Genomic DNA, 20,854 nt, shown 5'->3' on the forward strand with positions numbered 1-20,854 from the left:
CCGTGCTTATTCTATGAAGCCAGAGATACCATGTGGAACAATTGTTCCTGAGTGGTCCAATCACATTTGTTATAGTTCTTGGGAAATAGAAATGCTACCTGTATGTAAGAAATTGTATCACTGAGGATCAAGCTATGTCTCAAATAATGATCTCTTTTCTAAATTTTTTGTTTAATGTTTGTTTATTTTTGAGAGACATACAGAGAACAAGTGGGGAAGGGGCTGAGAAAGAGACACAGAATCTGAAGCAGGCTCCAGGCTCCAAGCTGTCAGCACAGAGCCTGAGGCAGGACTCAAACCCATGAACGGCAAGATCATGACCTGAGCCAAAGTCAGACATTTAATGGACTGAGCCACCCAGGTGTCCCTGTTTCTAAAAGGCCTGGGTTCTGCAATCACAGATAGGCAGATGAGAGAATTTCTCATAACTCTTCATATCCCTATGCATCTTTATAATGATCTTCTATCACATAGGGAACATGATGTATATGTGTCCCTTGTATCCTTAAAGATGCCTTGGGAGATCTCACTGACAGAGAAGTAAGGGATATAAGTGGGTTCTCAATGAAACACTTAAATACCTAGAACTTGCCTACAGCTATAGTGAGATACTGACCTCTGTTCAAAGATGGTGGCAACAGATGTCTATCTACAGGAGTCCTCCAGATAGGTACATCACACACTTCCCTTTCTGTTACAGAGTTCTGCAGTCATCTTCAGAATAAACTCAGCCTGGTTCATGATTTCAATGGAAGAAAAGTCCAGAGATAAGAGAGTTTAATAAGAATTTATGGTTTTATTTTATTTATTTTTTGCTCTCCCATCTTGGAATGGCCAGTATCACAGGACTTTGCACCTTCCCACAAGCTCCTTTTTAAGAGGAAAGTGAGGCAAACATGTTTATGTTTAGTTTTCCATTTTCTAATTTAATTTTAATTTTTATTTATTTTTAATTTTTAAAAAAATGTTTATTTTTGAGAGACAGAGAGACAGAGAGAGAGGGAGACATAGAATCTGAAACAGGCTCCAGGCTCTGAGCTGTCGGTATAGAGGCAGACATGGGGCTCAAACTCATGAACCTGAGCTGAAGTCAGACACTTAACCAACTGAGTCACACAGGAGCCCCTATTTATTTTTTTTAGAGAGAGAGAGTGGGGGAGAGGGGCAGAAGGAGAGAGAGAGAGAGAGAGAGAGAGAGAGAGAGAGAGAGAGAGACCCAAATGGATTCCATGCTCAGCGTACCTGATGTGGGGCTTGATTCCAGGACCCTGGGGTCATGACTCGACCTGAAATTGAGTCAGATGCTCAACCAACTGAGCCACCTAGGTGCCTCAGGTTTATTTTAGGTTTCTTATTTCCTACAAAGTATTCAGCTGTTGAGGATATTTTAGTCACAGCAGAAGTGTCTCATTCCTTGGTAGAGGCATAAAGTCCCTTAGAGTAAAAACCAATGAAAGACATTATCTTGAAAACAGACTGTCATTATACTTTAAATCTCTGGGAAAATAGATTTTAAAGGTGCTTAGCACTTCACTTCCCCCTGAAAGCTAAGTGGGGGCAAGGAATGGGGGAGTGTGAATCTCCTTCTCCTTTTACTTTTTCCTGCAGGAAGAAGCGAGAGACCATTCTGTCTAAGAGAGGGGGAAAGGGAAAGGAGAGACAGGAGAGGCAGTGAGAAGGAGAGAGTCTGGGGGAGGTAGAGTTTAGCACAAGGCACCCTCATGTACACATCCCTATATGGGACAGATACTGGCACCCTGCTGTGCCACTCAAAGTGATTCCTATCAGTCGGATTCCCACCTGTAATCATTCTGTGAAGGGTGCTTTATCTCTGATTCACAGAGGAAGAATAGAAGTCCAAGGATGTGGAGTGACTTTGCTGAAGTTACATAGTAAGTTGGTGCTGGAACCTGGACAAGACTCAAACCTTCTTATCCCTAGTTCAATTTTCTGGATGGAAAAGGAAGTTGTAACCCCTTCTTCCTTTCAGCTCCTGTTCTGTTTCCAAAAGTGGAAGGGGACAAACCCTTCCCAATCTACTCCCCTGGCACCACCTGAGATAGGAGATGGAGGGAAAGGCTGGCCCTGGCACCTCTCATTAGTTCCCACTTGCATCGCCTGTTGTTCACCTGCAAGCATAGAAAGGGCTGTGGCTGAACTCTCTCTCAGTGAGATAGTTTATTGTAACCCCCAGTGTCTTCCCAGAAAACCCCAAATCTTCTCATCTCTCATTTCATCTCTCACAATCCCTTCTATTCACTTGAGACCCTGTATATGATGTTTTCTTATTATGAACTCTAATAATCCCAGTAACAAACTCTGCAGCAATGGCAACAGAAACAGCAGGCCTGCCCACAGATCCCAGTGTACTACAGGCCCTCTGGAAATGGGACTGCATATAATCTGGGCCCTTGAGCTCAGCAGACTTTGAGTCCCTCAGTGCATGTCTAACTTTACCAGTGTTGAACCCCCTTTAGGATGCTTCCTTCAGGATGCTTCTTTTTCCCTGCCAGAAATGAGAGGTTTTGTGTTTCCATATGACTAGCATTTCTCTGTTTCTCTCTGTGGGCATTCCTTTGACCATTGATACTCTCATACTCCTGCTCTTAGCTCAGGGGCTCCATGTCAGTAAAAATGAAAGCCCAGCCCCTTATGGTGAGCTTTCTTTGGGTGAAGAGCAACCAGACACAGTGAAGCTTGAGAACAGACCTCCCCTAGTTGGGAGAGACAGATTTGTAATAGACCAGCTTCACGTCTGAGAATCACCCCAGTCCCTTCTCCTAAAGGTCTCTTTCCTGATGAAGATCACCTGAGGATGATACCCACCTTGGATGGTTGTTGAGAAGATGAAATGGAAGGCAAATACCAAGTATCTGGAGTTCTTTATGACACATAGCAGATGATCAGTAAGTGTGAGCTCATTGCCACCTGTCTTTTTGCTTTTGAGTCCCAGATCCTGTAGAGCCAGGCAGGCGGGAAGATTGCCAAGGGAGCTCAGAGCTGGTCCCTTACCCCTTTCCTGGGCTCCTCTCCCAAAAAGCCCTGTCTCGACTATACCCACAGCACTGACTGGGAAGAGAGGAGTGACAGAGTACATCCCAGGTCTGAGTTGGGGATCTCAGGGAGGGATAAGGGTGGGGACAGGTCTTTCCTAGGGAAGGTGCTGAGGGCTTTATATTTATATGTCTATATTTATTAAACATGTTTTCTTGAATAATTTAGTAATTTCCTAGAAACGTTTACATGTTGGAAGTTGTTTTACATGAATATTGTGGGTATGACCCTACTTTGGCCTCCTTGCTATCCTAAGGAGGTGGTTGAAGGTTCTCTGGCCCACTGCTCTGAAAGCCAGCCCAAACACATGCTACCTTCTCATTATTTCTTTTCTTGGACCTGTATTGTTGCAAGAGAATTGTTCAATGTTTTACCAATAGCATTAATGTGTGAGAGACATTGCTGTGTCTTTCAACACTTCTCTGATCATTATATTGTTTATTTTTGTCCTAATGATGATTGGAATAGTTCCTTTAGGTTAAAAAATGAGAAAAAATGTTGAAGAGAGAAAACAAGCTTAAGAATGTTTTGAGATTCTAATCTGAATATTGTCAAGGACTATTTAGTGTTCTCATTACAGAAAATTGACATTTATTCAAGTTCTTTTTTTAAATTTTTTTAATGTTAATTATTTTTGAGAGAAAGAGCACGAGTGGGGGAGGAGAATACAGAGAGGGAGACATAGAATCTGAAGCAGGTCCCAGGCTCCGAGCTGTCAGCACAGAGCCCGACATGGGGCCTGAACCCACAAGCCGCAAGATCATGACCTGAGCCAAAGCCAGACGCTCAACCTACTAAGCCTTCCAGGCACCCATTTTTTTTTTTTAATTTTGTTGATATTTTTTTATTTTTGAGAGAGAGGGAGAGAGAACAATTGTGAGCAGGGGAGGGGCAGAGAGGGAGGGGGACACAGAATCCAAAGCCGGCTCCAGGCTCTGAGCTGTCAGCACAGAGCACAACAGGGGTTTGAACTCACAAGCCATGAGATCATGACCTGAGCCGAAGTCTGACGCTCAACCGATTGAGCCACCCAGGCACCCCTCAGATTCTTCTTAATGTCAGGACTAAAACTTTATGTTTGTGTTCTCATAGATCATACTAACTTTTTAATGACTCTATTTATTTTTTTCCCCTAGTGAATAAGATCTAATTTGAAAAATCTATTTATCATTGTCATAAATAATTGATGCCATAAAATATTTACCCAAGATATGCTGTTAAAAAGAAAACCACAGGCCCAAAGTGGAGTCATTTATGCCAGACCACTGGGGCTTAAATCCTAACCTAATTGCAGTTTCAACTTCCCCCAGAAATGTAGTCTTAGCCAGTCAGTCAGGACTTTTCTGGTCAGCAACAGTAAGGTAATCTGTCACATAGGCCCTCTCTATTCCCCAAAAGAAGATGAGGTAATCCACCTAATAAGACTCTTTTGTTCCCAAAGGAAGGTACCTCACCCAAAATAATTTTTTTTTCTGTTTATGACTTTGTTGTTCTGCCTTTAATAACCTTTCATTTTCTGTAGCGCTTTGGAATTCCCCTCTATTTGCTAGATGGGGTGCTGTCTGATTCATGAATCAATTAATGAATCAATTTTACATCTTTAAAATGTAGTTGGTTGAATTTTTGTTATTTAACATCCAAAATATTCTAAGTAGGTGTAACTTAGTAAAAACAAAGTTCCTATAATATAATGACCATATGTCCCTAATTCGGTAATAAGAGAATGCTCACATGATTTAAGTAGAGTCATCTCTGGGATGTGAATAATTTGCATGATAACCATTTTCTTATTTTGGGTTGTGTATATTTGTATGTATTATGTACTTTTGAAAAATTTATTTGCTTTTTTTTTCTTTCTTTCCTGAGTAAGCCCTGCAGATTACAGATACCATTCTTTTGTATGTTAAAGATAAAGCTATTAAACAACAGATTTTAGTTGGTAAACTGGTAATATCCAATTGCGACAGGGAATAGATTCCAGCGTGAACTGAACTCAACTTCAGTTTGTACAGAGGTGACTGGGAGTTTTAAAGGAAGAAGGAGGGAACAGAAAGGGGGCGAGTTGGAGCTCAGTAGAATGAGGGAAGTGAAAAATTACAAAAAGCAGAAGGAAGAATTGGTCCATTTGAAATCCACCTGGATTTGCTAACCTGGCACTTGTTGAAATTAGGCTCTTACCCTCCTACAGAGACTGAGAGACAGGGGTCCTTCAGGTGTTGGCTGGAACAAATTCTTTGGGCAGCCTTGAGTTTTTCAGGCAGGCCCTCTAAAAAAACTCTTAGTGTCATCCTAAGTATGTGACCTTGAGCTGTTAGAGACTTAGAATTTTGTTCAAGTATTTATAGGGCAAAGTTGATAGACCTAGTTGAAAAGAAGGCATAAAGGAGCCTAACTGGAATTTGGGGTAAAGGAGAAAATCTTTTAAATTTAGTACTACTGTGCTTCATTTTAAATTATTTTACTTAAGTTTCACAGCCTTATTCCCAAGAGATACCTCTACAAATCTAAATTCTCTTGGCAGCTTTAAATATTATTTTATTTTTATTAAAATTTAAAAAAAAGTATTTTTGAGAGAGACAGCTCGTTTTCCTATGTGATCTCAATTATTTTTACACCTAAGAGCAACCCAGTGCCTATTCAGATTTCCTCGACAGTCTCCAAAGCCTTTGGCAGCTGTTGTTTATTTAATCGGGATTTGATCGAGGACCACGTATTGTATTTGGCGGTAAACTTCAAGTTTAAGCCCTAACGTTTGGCGATTCTGAGAAAACCTGGGAAGGAGAGATCGTAAAGATCACATCTTTCAACTGTTCAGATAGAGGATACGCGCCAGGTCACTTCAAGGCGCGGGAGCGGAGCTTTACGGGAAATGTAGTCTGGTGGTATGGACCTGGCTCGTCGCGCAGCATCCTGGGAACCGGTCCGGGCTCCATCTGCGCATGTACTTATCTTATCCTACCTCTTTGCGTTAGTGCTTTCCGCGGTCCGGTGGTCAGGTGGCGCGCTTGCCTGGGTTCCAACCTCAAGTGAGAGCATGGGGCTGATGCGAAATCTGGGAGGCTTTGGGACCAGCATGGAGGAAGGGGCTTGTGGCCGGGGAGAAAGGAATAGAAGCCTCGGGAATTCCCCAGGCCGGACTCTAAATGCTTGAGCCATCAAAGACCTCTGGGGGACCCCTGGGGCACAGGTGGGGCTGAATCACGCCAGAAGCAGGTGAGGGGTTGGGTATGCAGAGACCCTCGATTCGAGAAAAGCCCATGGCAGCGGGAAGGGAAAACTTGTTTATAATTCCCACCGTGAGCCCGAAAGCGCGGAAGAGCTTTCTGCGGTGAGAACCCGGTTTCTGGAGCTAGAAAGACCCGGGGTAAATTCCAGTTCTGTTACCCTTGTAGGCAGGGGCGGCCGAAGGAACCAGAGTAAGAGTCCGGTTTCTCTTCTGAAAATAATGTTTGTTATGCGAGTTAGAGAAGTTATTACCTGTAAAGCAAATAGCCAACTCAGAAGTGGCAACTGCTATTATATTCGGAAGACACACTTCTATTCACTGGGTGGCTTACGTAAACATCACAACCATTTTATGAGGTTGGCTAACTATCCACATTTAAAAAAGAAAAGGAAGCAAACGAGGCTGAGGTTGGCAGAGCCATGTGCTCAGGTTACAAGCTAGCTGTGAGGAAGCTCTGATTTAAGGGCAGGTGTGCTTTAAATCTCAGGCCTCGTCTAAATATCACACCTGCCTAAAACCACCAATACAGCCTTCATAGCACCTAACAGAGTGACCTGTCCCTGAACACCCAGGGATAAAATTGAAGGAGAATGTGAATGGACTTAGAACATTGTCATATGTAGTCTGGAATTTCTGGTACCTCATCAGAATCCTTGGTTCAGATAGAGGCTCCTAGCTTTTCCTGCAGTGGCAGATTGTCTGAAATCACAGTGAATTCCAAGAGTCAAGTTTGTAGCCCTAAAGTGAATTTGTTTCCCTGACCCAGGTCCCAGATCTTGGGAAACAAATTTATTTTAGAACAAAGCAGCTCTTGTGATATTCGAATTGAGGTCTCCAGGAACAGCATCCCTGTTCTTATCCTCCTCGCTAGACCTTCAGAGCAGAAGCAAAAAACAGAGCTGTCAGAAGTAGTTCTTGATCCTCCCTGCTTAGATTTGGAGATGTTGCCACATCCAGAAGCCACCACACTGTGTGATGGTGGGGGATCTGGGCCACCTTTGAGAAGAGGGAGCTGGGGTGGCCCAGAAGTATGTTGCCCAGGAACTTGCACTTGTGAGGATGAGATCTGGGGGTAAGGGGTAACGAGCCAGAGGGTGGAAATTGTGTTCTGTTGTCAAAACTTAAAAATAGCCAGTTATTTTACCAGCAAATTGAGTTTATTTGGGAATAGCAGAGGAATTGCAATGGGGGACAAGCAAACTATGGCAAACCATAGGCAAGTCCAAAGAGACAAAGGGAAGGTAAACTTTCACTAGGTTTTGGGAGGAAAATGGGGAGGGTTTGGAATAAAAGTCCATTGGAAAAGGAAAAGAGTTGCGGTTGTGGCACTTATTGGCTGCAAGCAGTGGTTAGTACCTATTTGCTGGGTTGGGGAGGGATCTTCCGTCTTTTTCTTAAAAGTAGGAAATCGAATTCCTGTGTGCAAAGTAAGATGATTCTTAACCTTGTTCCTGCAGGACAAGGAGCATGTGTGAGAGCTCCCCATTCAGGGCTTCCTGACTCCCATTTTAAATGAGGTTTCCTGCGTTTGTTTTGATACCACTCTTGCTAAATGGCCGTCATTCCCTTCATTCTTCACTGTTTACGGATGCTGCACTGCTCTCATACGTGTCCTTCACAAGTGACCATCACCACAAGTAACAATATTGACATCTTGAACTCATAGAATCCTAAAATAAGGACTAATGAAGGCTTTCCTTGGTTATCTGCTACAGACTCTTAGAAGCTGTAAAGAAATTGGATGTTAGTGGTGACTTGTCAGGTGACACCTATTTTGTGGCAGAGCCAGGAGGAAAACACAGTGCAGTTCACTTTCTCACTGGTAAGTCATCAAAAGCATCTTATGAAAAGGACCCTTTGAGAAACTGTAACCCAGTGAAAGTTAATGAAAAATTCTTGCCTTAAAGCATTCCATGGTCCTTTTATTGGGCTTTCTGTGGATTTTCTCTTTTAAGAGCTAAGCAATGTTACTAGGAAAATAGTTAAGTGATACAGCCTGAATATTTTGTTAATTTTAATGAAGGAGCAATGCCTTATCCTTCATGTACTTTATGCATTAAATGAATACTAGTTCTTGCTTGTGTTGTTTCTGTTAATCATTCAGAAAAAAAAACCCACTAAGTTATCATTTAACTGCAGAAAAATTTGTTTAGCCAGTGAAAAGCTGTAGGTCTTAGGCCACATGACGTTTTCTGAGTCTTACATGGACATGTGTCTCTGCGCGTTCCTCCCCAGGCCTCCCAGCTGAGTCTGCACAGCCCTCTGCACTTTCCCAAGAGCAGCAGCATGAACACATCTCAGGTGAGCTCTTTCTCCTTTCTTTCTCCACATTGCACTGTATTGATTTTATTTTATTTACTTATTTATTTATTAAAAATTTTTTATGTTTATTTATTTTTGAGATAGAAACAGAGCATGAATGGGGGAGGGGCAGAGAGAGAGAGAGAGACACAGAATCTGAAACAGGCTCCAGGCTCTGAGCTGTCAGCACAGAGCCCGATGTGGGGCTCGAACCCACCAACCGTGAGATCATGACCCGAGATGAAGTCGGACGCTTAACCTACTGAGTCACCCAGGTGCCCCAGCACTGTATTGATTTTAATGGGGCTTATAAGGGTCTGTACATTAGATGGAAAAAGAGAAATAGGGATAAAGCTAGTTTTGGGAGAAAATACACAGTTTCAATATTAGCTCTTAATGTTTTTTGTTGGTTCTGGGTAGGTAACCTTTGTTGATGATTATATTCCTTCCAGTTACCAGTTGGGTTAGATTTCAGTTGAGTCATGAATGTGCTTTGAATTATATTGAGAACTTTTTCTATATCTATTGAAATAAAGACATAGCTTGTTTCCTTTAATCTGTAAGTATTGTGAATAGCATTATGAATTTTTAAATATTGTCGATTTCCTGTACACACCCTTGCTGGTGAATTGCTTGTATACATGTTGGCTGTGATCTTTCTGCTGGTACTTATTTCTGTATCGTAATTTAGGTGAGCCTAATTTTTCATGTGTTCCTATCCAATTTTGGTGTTGTGGTTATATTAGCCTATAAGTATAGGACACATTTTTACTTATTTTTTTTCTTGGGCTAATGTTTTTCCCCCTGTATTTTATATGAGAAAAATTGCCTGTTATTGGTGGGGGGATTTTTATGTGAAGATTTTGAATATCAAATCAGTTTATTAAATGATCATAAGTCTCCTGTGTCTCTTACCATGTGTCTTTCAAAGAGCAGAAGTGTTTTAATCAACTTTTCAAAATCTTTAATCTTTTTGCTTTTATTATTTATGCTTTTTTTTGGTCTTGGTCATATGTAAAAAATCTTTTCCTAAGCCAAAGTCACAAAGATTTCCTCTCCGGTTTCTAGAATTTTTATAGGTCTATGATCATTTTGAATTCATTTTTTCTTATGGCACAAGGGATAGGCCAAGATTATTTATTTAGTTTTGTTTACATATGTCTGACATTTGTTGCAAATGTCGTTTGCATTGTTGTTGTTGTTGTTGCAAATGTTGTTTACGTATGTCTAACATTTGTTGCAAAGAATACTCCTTCTCCACTGAATTCCTTTGGCACCTCTTTTGGGAATTATTTGACTTTATATTCTTTGTGGTTCTGTTTCTGGAATCCGTATTCTCTTCTTATCTGTGTTAGTCCTTTTGCTAACATCATACTGCCTAGATTACTGTTGTTTCAAGAGAAGTTTTTTGTTTTTTTTTTTTAATTTTCAATGTTTATTTTTGAGAGAGAGACACACACAGTGTGAGCAGGGGAGGGGCAAAAAGAGAGAGAGAAACAGAATCTGAAGCAGGCTCAGGCTCTGAGCTGTCAGCACAGAGCCTGACACAGGGCTCAAACTCATGAACCATGAGATCATGAATCATGAGACCTGAGCTGAAGTTGGATGCTTAACCAACTGAACCACCCAGGCACCCCTAAGATAAGTCTTGAAATCAGTAATGTGAATCCCCCAAACTTTTTTCATAATTGATTGGATATTGGATATTCTAAGTCCCCCTTTACCTCTTCATATAAGTTTTAGAATCTGGCTTCTTTCTGTCTTCAAAATTTGCTCTGATTATGTGTGTGATTGCAGTGATTATATACATCAGTTTTAGACCTCCCTTTTGTGTTTCAAAATCATGTAACCAACAATGCAGTGTAAAATTCCATCTGTGTATTATTCACATATATATATATATATATATATATATATATATATATATATATATATATATGTATGTATTAAATTTACATCCAAGCTAGCATATAGTGCAACAATGATTTCAGGAGTAGATTCCTTAATGCCCCTTACGCATTTAGCCCATCCCCTCCCACAACCCCTCCAGTAACCCTCTGTTCGCTGTATTTAAGAGTGTCTTATGTTTTAATGTTTACTTATTTTTGAGAGAGACAGAGACAGAATGCAACTGTGGGTTAGGGGCAGAGAGAGAGGGAGACACAGAATCTGAAGCAGGCTCCAGGCTCTCAGCTGTCAGCACAGAGCCCGACCCAGGGCTCGAACCCACGAGTCGTGAGACCATGACCTGAGCCGAAGTCGGACACTCAATAGACTGAGCCACCCAGGTGCCCCTAGAGTCTTTTATGTTTTGTAACCCTCCCTGTTTTTATATTATTTTCGCTTCCCTTCCCTTATGTTCATCTGTTTTGTATCTTAAAGTCCTCATATGAGTGAGGTCATATGATATTTGTCTTTCTCTGCCTAATTTTGCTTAGCATAATTCTAGTGTAAGATAATGATAGGGCCATAATGGGCATACTTATAAAATTTTGTTTTAAATTCTCAACAGTAAACATAATACGTATTAGTTTTCCAAGGCATTTTCCATATTACCGGTTTTTGAGCCCCTCAGATTGAATAGAAAGTGTGTTATTATAGGTATCAGTGTCATTCAAGGACGTGACTGTGGAGGTCACCCAGGAGGAGTGGCACCAGATGGACCCTGCTCAAAGAACCCTATACAGAGATGTGATGCTGGAGAACTACAGCCACCTGGTCTCATTGGGTGAGCAGAACTTACCATGTGATTTCCTCAAGAATGCAATTCCGTTTTCTCCTTCCTTTTTAATTTTTAAATTGTATTGGGGTATAATTAACAGAGTTAAAGTCAGTAGCTTTAAGTGTATAATTGTGAGTTTTAGAGATGCCTGTAGGTGATTACTACCACCAAATAATGATAAAATATTGCTGTTACTCCAAAAAGTTTCCTTGTAGGTATTTGTAGTGATTTTTTCCTGATCCCTCTCCCTGGCTCTGTCAACCAGTGATCTACTTTCTATCGCAATAGTTTTTCCCTGTTAGAATTTTAAATACATCATATAGTATTTACTTTTTTCTTCTTTCATGTAGATTTTGGGATTTATGCATGTTTTTGTACGTATCATTTTTTATTCCTAACTAGTATGCCTTTGCATGCATCTACCACAGTTTATCTTCCATGTATATCCCAGTTGATAGAATAGAGGTTTTTTCCTTTTGGGCTGTTAGGAATAAAGTTGCTCTGTCCATTTAGGTATGAGTCTTTGTGTAGACATTTGTTTTCATTTCTCCTGTGTAAATACCCAGAAGTATGGTACTATTGGTCTTAGAGTAACTTCATAAGAAACTGCCAGATATTTCTAGTGTGACTGTGCTAGTTTGCATACCCTTTAAGGGTGTATGTATCATAGTTCTAGTTGCTCCACACCCTCACCAACATTTGGTATTGTAAGTTTTTTTTTTTTTTTTTAATTTAAGATTCTAGTGGGTGTCTTTGTATCTTACTGGGTTTTAATTTGTATTTTTCTGATATTAATGAAGTTGAACATCTTTTAATGGGCTTTGTGGCTATTCATATATTTTCCTTTTTCAGGTCTGTTTAAATCTTTAGCCCATTCTTTAAAAATTAGGGTGTTTCTTTTTTTCTTTTTGGTCTTAACTGAGGTGGAAGAATTCTTCATGTAATCTAGATATAAGACCATGATCAGATAAATACTCTGTTAACGTTTTCTACCTATCGTATGCTTTTTCTAATTTTTTTAATAGTGTCTTGGAAGAGCAGAGTTTTTCATTAGTTTTTAAATGTATCATTGGTTTTTCTTTTATATTTTATGGTTTTTGTATCTTTTTAAGGACAGTTTTACCGTTTTACCTAATCTAAGGTCAGTAAAATTTCCTCCTATGTTTTCTTGTTTCCTCCTACGTTTTCTTCCTCCTATGTTTTCTTTACTTTCTCCATATGATGTGAAATAAGAGTTGTGGTTCATTTTTTGCATTTCTATGTCTAGTTATGTTGACACCATTTTCTGGAAGATTACTTTTCCATTGAACTGCCTTGGCACCTTTGTCAAAGACAAATTGACCACATTTCTGTAGTTCTAGATCTGGAGTCTGTTCTGTTTAACGGGTCTGTTTGGATATAACACACCTTGATTATGTAGCTTTGTGAAAACTTACCAAATATTGAATATTTAGTTCTCCAAATATGTTTTTCATTTCAAAATTATTTGGATTATTGTACATTCTTTGTTGTTTCCATGTAAATTGTATTTTTCTTAAGTTTATTTATTTTGGGGGGAGAGCAGGGGGAGAGGTGAGTAGGTGGAGGTGGGGAGGAGAGAGAAAGAATGAATCCCAAGCAAGCTCCACGCTGTCAGTGCAGAGCCCAACAAGGGGCTTGATCCCAGGAACTGTGAGATTATGACCTGAGCTGAAATCAAGAGTCAGATGCTTAATCAACTAAGGCACCCAGGCACCCCTCCATATAAATTTTAGAATTTCCTGTCCATTTTTTCTAAAACTTTGCTTAAAATTCTGGTTGAGATAGTCTTGGGTCTTTAGGATAGTCTGGGAAGGATTTATATTTTAACAATATGGAGTCTTTAGGAGCGCCTGGGTGGTTAAGTGTCTGGCTCTTGATTTCAGCTCAGGTCATGATTTCATGGTTCGTGGGACTGAGCCCTGCATCGGGTTCTTCACTGACAGCATGGAGCCTACTTGGGTTTTTCTCTCTCTGCCCCTTCCCCACTTTCTCCCTCTGTCAAAATAAATAAACGTTTAAAAAAATTCTATAAAAAAAGACATAAAACAATATTGAGTTTTCTGATACCGTGGGTTCAGTTCCAGACCATTGAAACAAAGTGAGTATTGAAATAATTTGAGTCCAAATAATTAGATTGATTTTTTTCAAATTCAGAATGAATTTTTTGGTTTCCCAGTGCATATAAAAGTTTACGTTCACATTATGCTATAATTTATTAAGTGTGCAGTAGCATTAGGTCCAAAAACAATGCACATACTTTTATTAAAAAATACTTCATTGCTAAAAATCACTAGCCATCATCTGAGCTTTTTGCCTGTGGTGAGTCTTGCCTTGATATTGATGGCTGTTGACTGGTCAGGGTGATTGGTAGTGAAGGTGGGGGTGGCTGTGGCGATTTCTTAAAATAATGCAACAATGAAGTTTGCCACATTGATTGATTCTTCCTTTCATGAATGATTCCCTGTAGCATGTGATGCTGTCTGATAGCATTTTTACCCATCATAGAACTTTTTTCAAAATTAGAGTCCATCCTCTCAAACCCTGCTACTGCTTATCAACAAAGTTTATGTAATACTCTAATTTTTTTTCATGCTAACAATTTTCACAGTATCTTCACTGGGAATAGATTCCATCTCAAGAAACCACTGTCTTTGCTAATCCATAAAAAGCAATTCCTCATTGTTCAAACAATTCAGTCACATCTTCAGGCTCCACTTCTAATCCCAGTTCTCTTGCTCTTTCTACCACATATGCAGTGACTTCCTCCACTGAAGTCCTGAACCCCGCAAAGTCATCCATAAGAGTTGGAATGAAATTCTTCCAGACACTTCTGCTAGCTTCAAATTTTTATTCTGCAGCTTCCTTACCTTTTTCAGGTTTCATAGAATTAAAGAGAGTTAGGGCTTTGCCTTTGATTAAGCTTTGGCTTAAAGGAATGTTGTACCTGATTTGATGATCTATCCAGACCACTCAAACTTTTTCCATATCAGCAATAAGGTGGTTTCACTTTCTTATCATTCATTTTGTTTGCTGGAGTCTCACTTTTCATTTCTTTCAAAAACTTTCCCTCTGCATTTGTAACTTGGCCGACTGTTGGGCACAAAAGGCCCAGCTTTCAGCTTATCTCAGCTTTTGATTTGCCTTCCCCACTAAGTTTAATCTTTCCTTGCTTTTGATTTAAAATGAGAGATGTGCAACTCCTCCCTTTACTTGAGCACTTAGAAGCCATTGTAGAGTTATTAATTGGCCTAATTTTAATATTGTTGTGTCTCAGGGAATAAAGGGGCCTGAAGAGAGAGAAAGAGATGGGGAATGGCCAGGTAGTAGAGCAGTCACAATGCACATTTATGGAATAAGTTCTCCATTTTACATGGTTGTGGTGCTCCCAAACAATTAGAATAGTAACATCGAAGATCATTGATCACACAATCGCGGTTACAAATATAATAATAATGAATGAAAAAATTTGAAATATTGTGAGAATTACCAAGGTGTGACACAGAGACATGGAGTGAGCAAATGCTATTGAAAAAAATTGTGTCAATAGAGTTGCCTGATGCAGGGTTGCTACAGATCTTCAATTTGTAAAAATTTCAGTATCTGCAAAGCATAATAAACGAGGTGTGCCTGTATCTTTCCCTTTATTTACGCCTTTAATTTTTTTTGGAGTGACAGATAGCTTTCATTGTACTTGTTTTCTGCATATTTGGTAGATGGGTTTCATGATTTTGATGATGATATAAATGGCATTTATTTTATAATTTGGTTTTCCAGTTGTTGGATGTAAATAGAAATCCAGTTGCTTTATGTATATTTACATTGTGTGTTGTAACTTTGCTAATCTTATTTATTCCAGTAGATTTTTTGGAGATTCCCAAGGATGTTTTACATACACAATTATGTTATCTGTGAAAAAGGATAAGTTCATTTTGAAACTGTATGCCTTTTATTTCTTTTTCTTTAGTAACTATGGGATTACCAAATATACCATTAAATACAAGTGGTGAGAGAAGATATTCATGTCTTGTTTCTAATCTTAGAGGTAAAGAATTCATTCTTCATTGTGGCATAATTGTTTTTTTTTTATAGCTGTGCTTTATCAGTTTAAGGAAGTTCTGTAGTCTGCTGGAATTTTCTAAAAGATTTGTTTTAATCATTGTGGAATTTGTCTAATATTCTTTCTGTATCTATTAGAATAATCACATGAGTTTTCTTTTTTTATCCAGGTAGTATTCTGAATTACATAAATTTTGGAACGTTCAACCAACCTTGAATTCCTAGGATGAATCCCACTTGTTCATAACTTTTTATAGGTTTTCTGCACCAATATATTGAAATTTTTAAAAAATTGTAGTTCCATATAGTTACAGTTATGTTAGTTTCCAGTGTACAATATACTGATTCAGCAATTCCATGAATCATCCATTGCTCGTCATTACAGATGAACTTCTTAATCCCCTTCACCTTTTTCACCCATATACCTACCGACCTCCCTTCTGGTAACCATCAGTTTGTTCTCTACAGTTAAGGGTAGTTTGTCTTGGTTTGTCTCTTTTTTTTTTTGTTTTGTTTCTTAAATTCTGCATATGAGTGAAATCATGTGGTATTTGTCTTTCTTTGACTTATTTTGCTTCACGTTATACACTAACTCCATCCATGTCATTGTAAATGGCAAGATTTCATTTTTTTTTAAGCCTGATTAATACTGCATCATGCATATATACCACATCTTGTCCATCTGTCAGTGAACACTTGGGCTGTTTCCATAATTTGCCTATTGTAAATAATGCTGCTATAAAGGGATGCATGTGTTCCTCTGAATTAGTGTTTTAATATTTTTGTTTTTAGAGAGGGAGGGAGAGTGTGAGTGGAGGAGGGATAGAGGAAGAGGGACAGAATCTTAAGCAGACTCCACACCCAGTGGAGGGAGAGATCATGACCTGAGCCAAAATCAAGAGTCTGACGCTCAACTGACTGAACCACCCAGGTGCCCCAGTATTTTAATAATTTGGAGTAAATATCAGTAATGTGATTACTGGATTGTAAAATAGTTCTATTTTTTAAAACTAATTTTTAATGTTTATTTCTGAGAGAGAGAGGGAATGAGAGAGAGAGCGAGCAAGCATGAGCAGAGGAGGGGAAGAAAGAGAGGGAGACACAGAATCCAAAGCAGTCTCAAGGCTCTGAGCTGTCAGCACAGACCCCGATATGGGGCTCGAACTTGTGAACTGCAAGATCATGATCTGAGCTGAAGTGAGGTGCCACCCAGGCGCCCCCAATATAGTCCTATTTTTAACTTTTGAGGAAATTCTATTCTGTTTTCCTCAGTGGCTACACCAGTTTGCATTCCTGAAAGCAGTGCAAGAGGGTTACCCTTTCTCCACATGTTCACCAACACTTGTTGCTTGTGTTTTTGATTTTAGCCATTCTGACAGTTGTGATGTCATATTGTAGTTTTGATTTGCATTTCCCTAATGATGAGAGATGTTGAGCATCTTTTCAGTGTCTGTTGGCCTCTGGATATCATCTTTCGACAAATGTCAGTTCATGTTTTTGTCCATTTTTTAATTGGATTATTTGGTTTTTTGGGTGTTGAATCGTGTAAGTTCTTCATATATTTTGGATGCTAACCCTTTTTCACATATATCATTTACAAATATTTTCTGTTCTGTAGGTTGCCTTTTAGTTTTGTTGATTGTTTCCTTTGCTGTGCAGAAGCTTTTTATTTTGATGTAGTCCTAGTAGTTTATTTTTGCTTTTATTTCCTTTGCCTCAGGAAATGTATTTAGGAAAATGTTGCTACAGCTGATGTCAGAGACGTTACTGCCTATGCACTATTCTAGGATTTTGATGGTTTAATGGTCTTTAATCCATTTTGAGTTTGTTTCTCTGTATGGTATAAGAAAGTGGTCCAGTTTCATTCTTTTGCATGTTGCTCTCCAGTTTTCCCAACACCATTTGTTGAAGAGACTGTCTTTTTCCCATTGGATATTCCTTTTTGCTTTGTTGAAGATAATTGGCTATGTAATTGTGGGTTTATTTCTGGGTTTTCTGTTCTGTTCCATTAATTTATGTATCTGTTTTTATGCCAGTGTCATTGTTTTGGTGACTACAGCTTTGTAATGTAACTTGAAATCTGGAATTGTGATTCCTCTAGCTTTGCTTTTCTTTCTTTTTTTTTTTTTAATTGTTTTAAATGTTTATTTATTTCTGAGACCAAGAGAGACAGAGCATGAGAGGGGGAGGGGCACAGAGAGAGGGAGACACAGAATCCAAAGCAGGCTCCAGGCTCTGAGCTGTCAGCACAGAGCCCGATGCGGGGCCCAAACTCGCAAACCATGAGATCAGGACCTGAGCCAAAGTCAGTCGCTCAACTGACTGAGCCACCCAGGTGCCCCTCTCTTTGCTTTTCTTTTTCATGATTGATTTGGCTATTCAGCATCTTGTTTGGTTCCACACAAATTTTAGGATTGTTTGTTCTAATTTTGTGAAAAATTCTATTGGTATTTTGATAGGGATTGCATTAAATGTGTAGATTGCTTTGAGTAGTATAGACATTTTAACAATATTTGTTCTTCCAACGTGAACATGGGATGTCTTTCCATTTCTTTGTGTTGTTTTGAATTTCTTTCATCAGTATTCTATAGTTTTCATACTACAGGTGTTTCACTTCTCTGGTTAGGTTTATTCCTAGGTGTCTTGTTAGTTTTGGTACAATTGTAAGTGGAGTTGTTTTCTTAATTTCTCTTTCTGCTGCTTTATTAGTGTATGGAAATGTGACAGATTTATGGCCTAATTTGTGATCTGTTCTGGAGAATGTTCCGTGTGCGTTTGAAAAGAGTGTGTATTCTGCTGTTTTAAGATGGAATGTGCTGAATATGTTTGTTAAATCCATCTGGTCCAGTGTGTCATTCAAAGCCATTGTTTCCTTGTTGATTTTCTGTTTGGATGATCTGTCCACCAATGTAAGTGGGGTGTTAAAGTCCCCTGTTATTATTGTATTACTATCAATGAGTTCCTTTATGTTTGTTATTAACTGTTTTATGTATTTGGATTATCTCATGTTGGGTACATCAATATTTACAGTTGTTATATCTTGTTGGATTGACCCCTTTATTATTATATAGTGTTCTTCTTTGTCTCATGTTATAGTCTTTGTTTTAAGGTCTATTTTGTCTGATACAGGTATTGCAACTCTGGCTTTCTTTTGAGATCCATTTACATGATAAATGTTTCTCCATCCCGTTGCTTTCAATCTGCAGGTGTCTTTCAGTCTGAATGTGTCTCTTGTCAGCAGCATATAGGTGGGTCTCTTTTCTGCTGTGTCACCCTATGTCTTTTTTTTAAAGTAATCTCTATCCCCAATGTGGGGCTCAAACTTATGACCCCAAAATTAAGAGTCACATGATCTATGACTAAACCAGCCAGGTGCCACTCACTCTGTCTTTTAATTGGAGTATTTAGTTCATTTACATTCAGAGATTAATTATTGAGAAATACATATTCATTGCCATTTTGTTACTTATTTTTTTAGTTGTTTTTATAGATTTTCTCTGATTTTTCTTCTCTTGCTGTCTTTCATACATTGTTGACTTTCTTTAGTGATATACTTGGATTCCTTTCTCTTTGTTCTTTGCATGCCTATTACTGGTTTTTGTTTTGTTGTTAACATTAGTTTGTATATAACATCTTCTGCATATACCAGTTTATATTAAGTTGATAACTGTTTAAGTTTGAACCCATTCTTTACTCTTCTCCTCTCCATGTTTTAGATATATGTTGTCATATTTTACATCCTTTGGTTAATGAATACCTTGACTGATTTTCACAAAAATAATTGTTTTTCCTGTTTATGCATATTTTACTTTTCATGTTGTCACTTGTGGTCTTTCTTTTCCACTCATAATGTCCCCTTTGATATTTTTTGGTAAGGCTGGTTTAGTGGTCATGAACTCCTTTAGTTTTTGTTTGTCTTAGAAACTCTTTATCTTTCCTTCTATTCTGAATGATAGGCTTGCTGGATAGAGTATTATTTTTTTTTTTAATTTTTTTAATGTTTGGTTTTGAGAGAGACAGAGTGCGAGTGGTGGAGCAGCAGAGAGAGAGGGAGACAAAGAATCCAAAGCAGGCTCCAGGCTCTGAGCTGTCAGCACAGAGCTGATGCAGGGCTCGAACTCAGGAACCACGAGGTCATGACTGAGCTGAACTCGGACACTTAACCGACTGAGCCACCCAGGTGCCTCTGGATAGAGTATTCTTGACTGCACATGTATCCTCTTTCAGCACTTTTGAATATATCATGCCACTCCCTTTCCTTCTTCTGAAAATCCACTGATATCCTTATGAGGTTTCCGTTATATGTAACTGTGTCCTTTGCTGATTTTAAAACGTTTTCTTTATCACTGCTTTTTGCCGGTTTAATTACTATGTGTCTTGGTGTGGATCTCCTTTGATTTTGTTGGGTCATCTCTGGACCTTCTGTATCTGGATATCTCTTTCCTTCCCAGATTAGGGAAGTTTTCAGCTATTATTTCTTAAATAAATTTTCTGCTCTCTTTTCTCTCTTCTTCTGGGATCTGTATAATATGAACGTTATTACTCTTTTTTTTTTAATTTTTTTTTTTTAACGTTTATTTATTTTTGAGACAGAGAGAGACAGAGCATGAACGGGGTAGGGTCAGAGAGAGAGGGAGACACAGAATCTGAAACAGGCTCCAGGCTCTGAGCGGTCAGCACAGGGCCTGACGCGGGGCTTGAACTCACCAACCGCGAGATCATGACCTGAGCGGAAGTCGGACGCTTAACCGACTGAGCCACCCAGGTGCCCCGAACGTTATTACTCTTGATGCAGTCACTGAGTTCCCTGAGACTGTTTGCGATTTGCATAAGTTTGTTTACTCTTTTTTGCTTTGCTTTCTATTAGTCTGTTTTCCAGGTCATTAATTCATTTCTCTGCTTCATGTAGTCTATTCTTTTTTTTTTTTAATTTTTTAAAATGTTTTTATTTATTTTTGAGACAGAGAGACAGAGCATGAGCAGGAGAAGGGCAGAGAGAGAGGGAGACACAGAATCTGAAGCAAGCTTCAGGCTCTGAGCTGTCAGCACAGAGCCCGACGCGGGGCTCGAACTCACAAACTGTGAGATCATGACCTGAGCCGAAGCCGGACACTCAACCGACCAACCGACTGAGCTATCCAGGCGCCCCCCCCCCCCCCCCCCACCGTAGTCTGTTCTGTCAAGTGTATTTTTAATTCCATTTATTGTGTTCTTTATCTCTGGTTCTGTTTTATCTCTGTGTTAAGGATTTCACTGATGTCCTCCACTCTTTTCTTAAGTCCGTTGAGTATCTTTTTGATCATTACTTTAAATTCTCTATCTGGCAATTTACTTAATATGTGTTTTTCTTAGGTCTCTTGTTGTGGTTTGGTCCTGTTCTTTCACTTGGGACATGTTTCTTTGTCTCCTCATTTTGTCTAACTCTTTCTGTCTGTTTCTGTGTGTTAGGAAAGTCATCTAGTCTGTTGTTCTTG

General features: G+C 39.1%; 1 protein-coding gene across 1 annotated transcript in view; it reads left to right on the plus strand.

Annotated features, from left to right (window-relative positions):
- LOC101090147 overlaps nucleotides 1–20,854 on the plus strand; it is a 64,080-nt gene that overhangs the window by 16,107 nt on the left and 27,119 nt on the right. The window contains exons 3-5 of the mRNA XM_045042712.1: nucleotides 5,798–6,080; nucleotides 7,996–8,102; nucleotides 8,516–8,581. Coding sequence (XP_044898647.1) covers nucleotides 5,798–6,080; nucleotides 7,996–8,102; nucleotides 8,516–8,581 — 456 coding nt within the window. The remainder of the gene's footprint in view (nucleotides 1–5,797; nucleotides 6,081–7,995; nucleotides 8,103–8,515; nucleotides 8,582–20,854) is intronic.

This window comes from Felis catus, chromosome D4 (genome assembly GCF_018350175.1).
Source record: "Felis catus isolate Fca126 chromosome D4, F.catus_Fca126_mat1.0, whole genome shotgun sequence".
NCBI lineage: Eukaryota > Metazoa > Chordata > Mammalia > Carnivora > Felidae > Felis > Felis catus.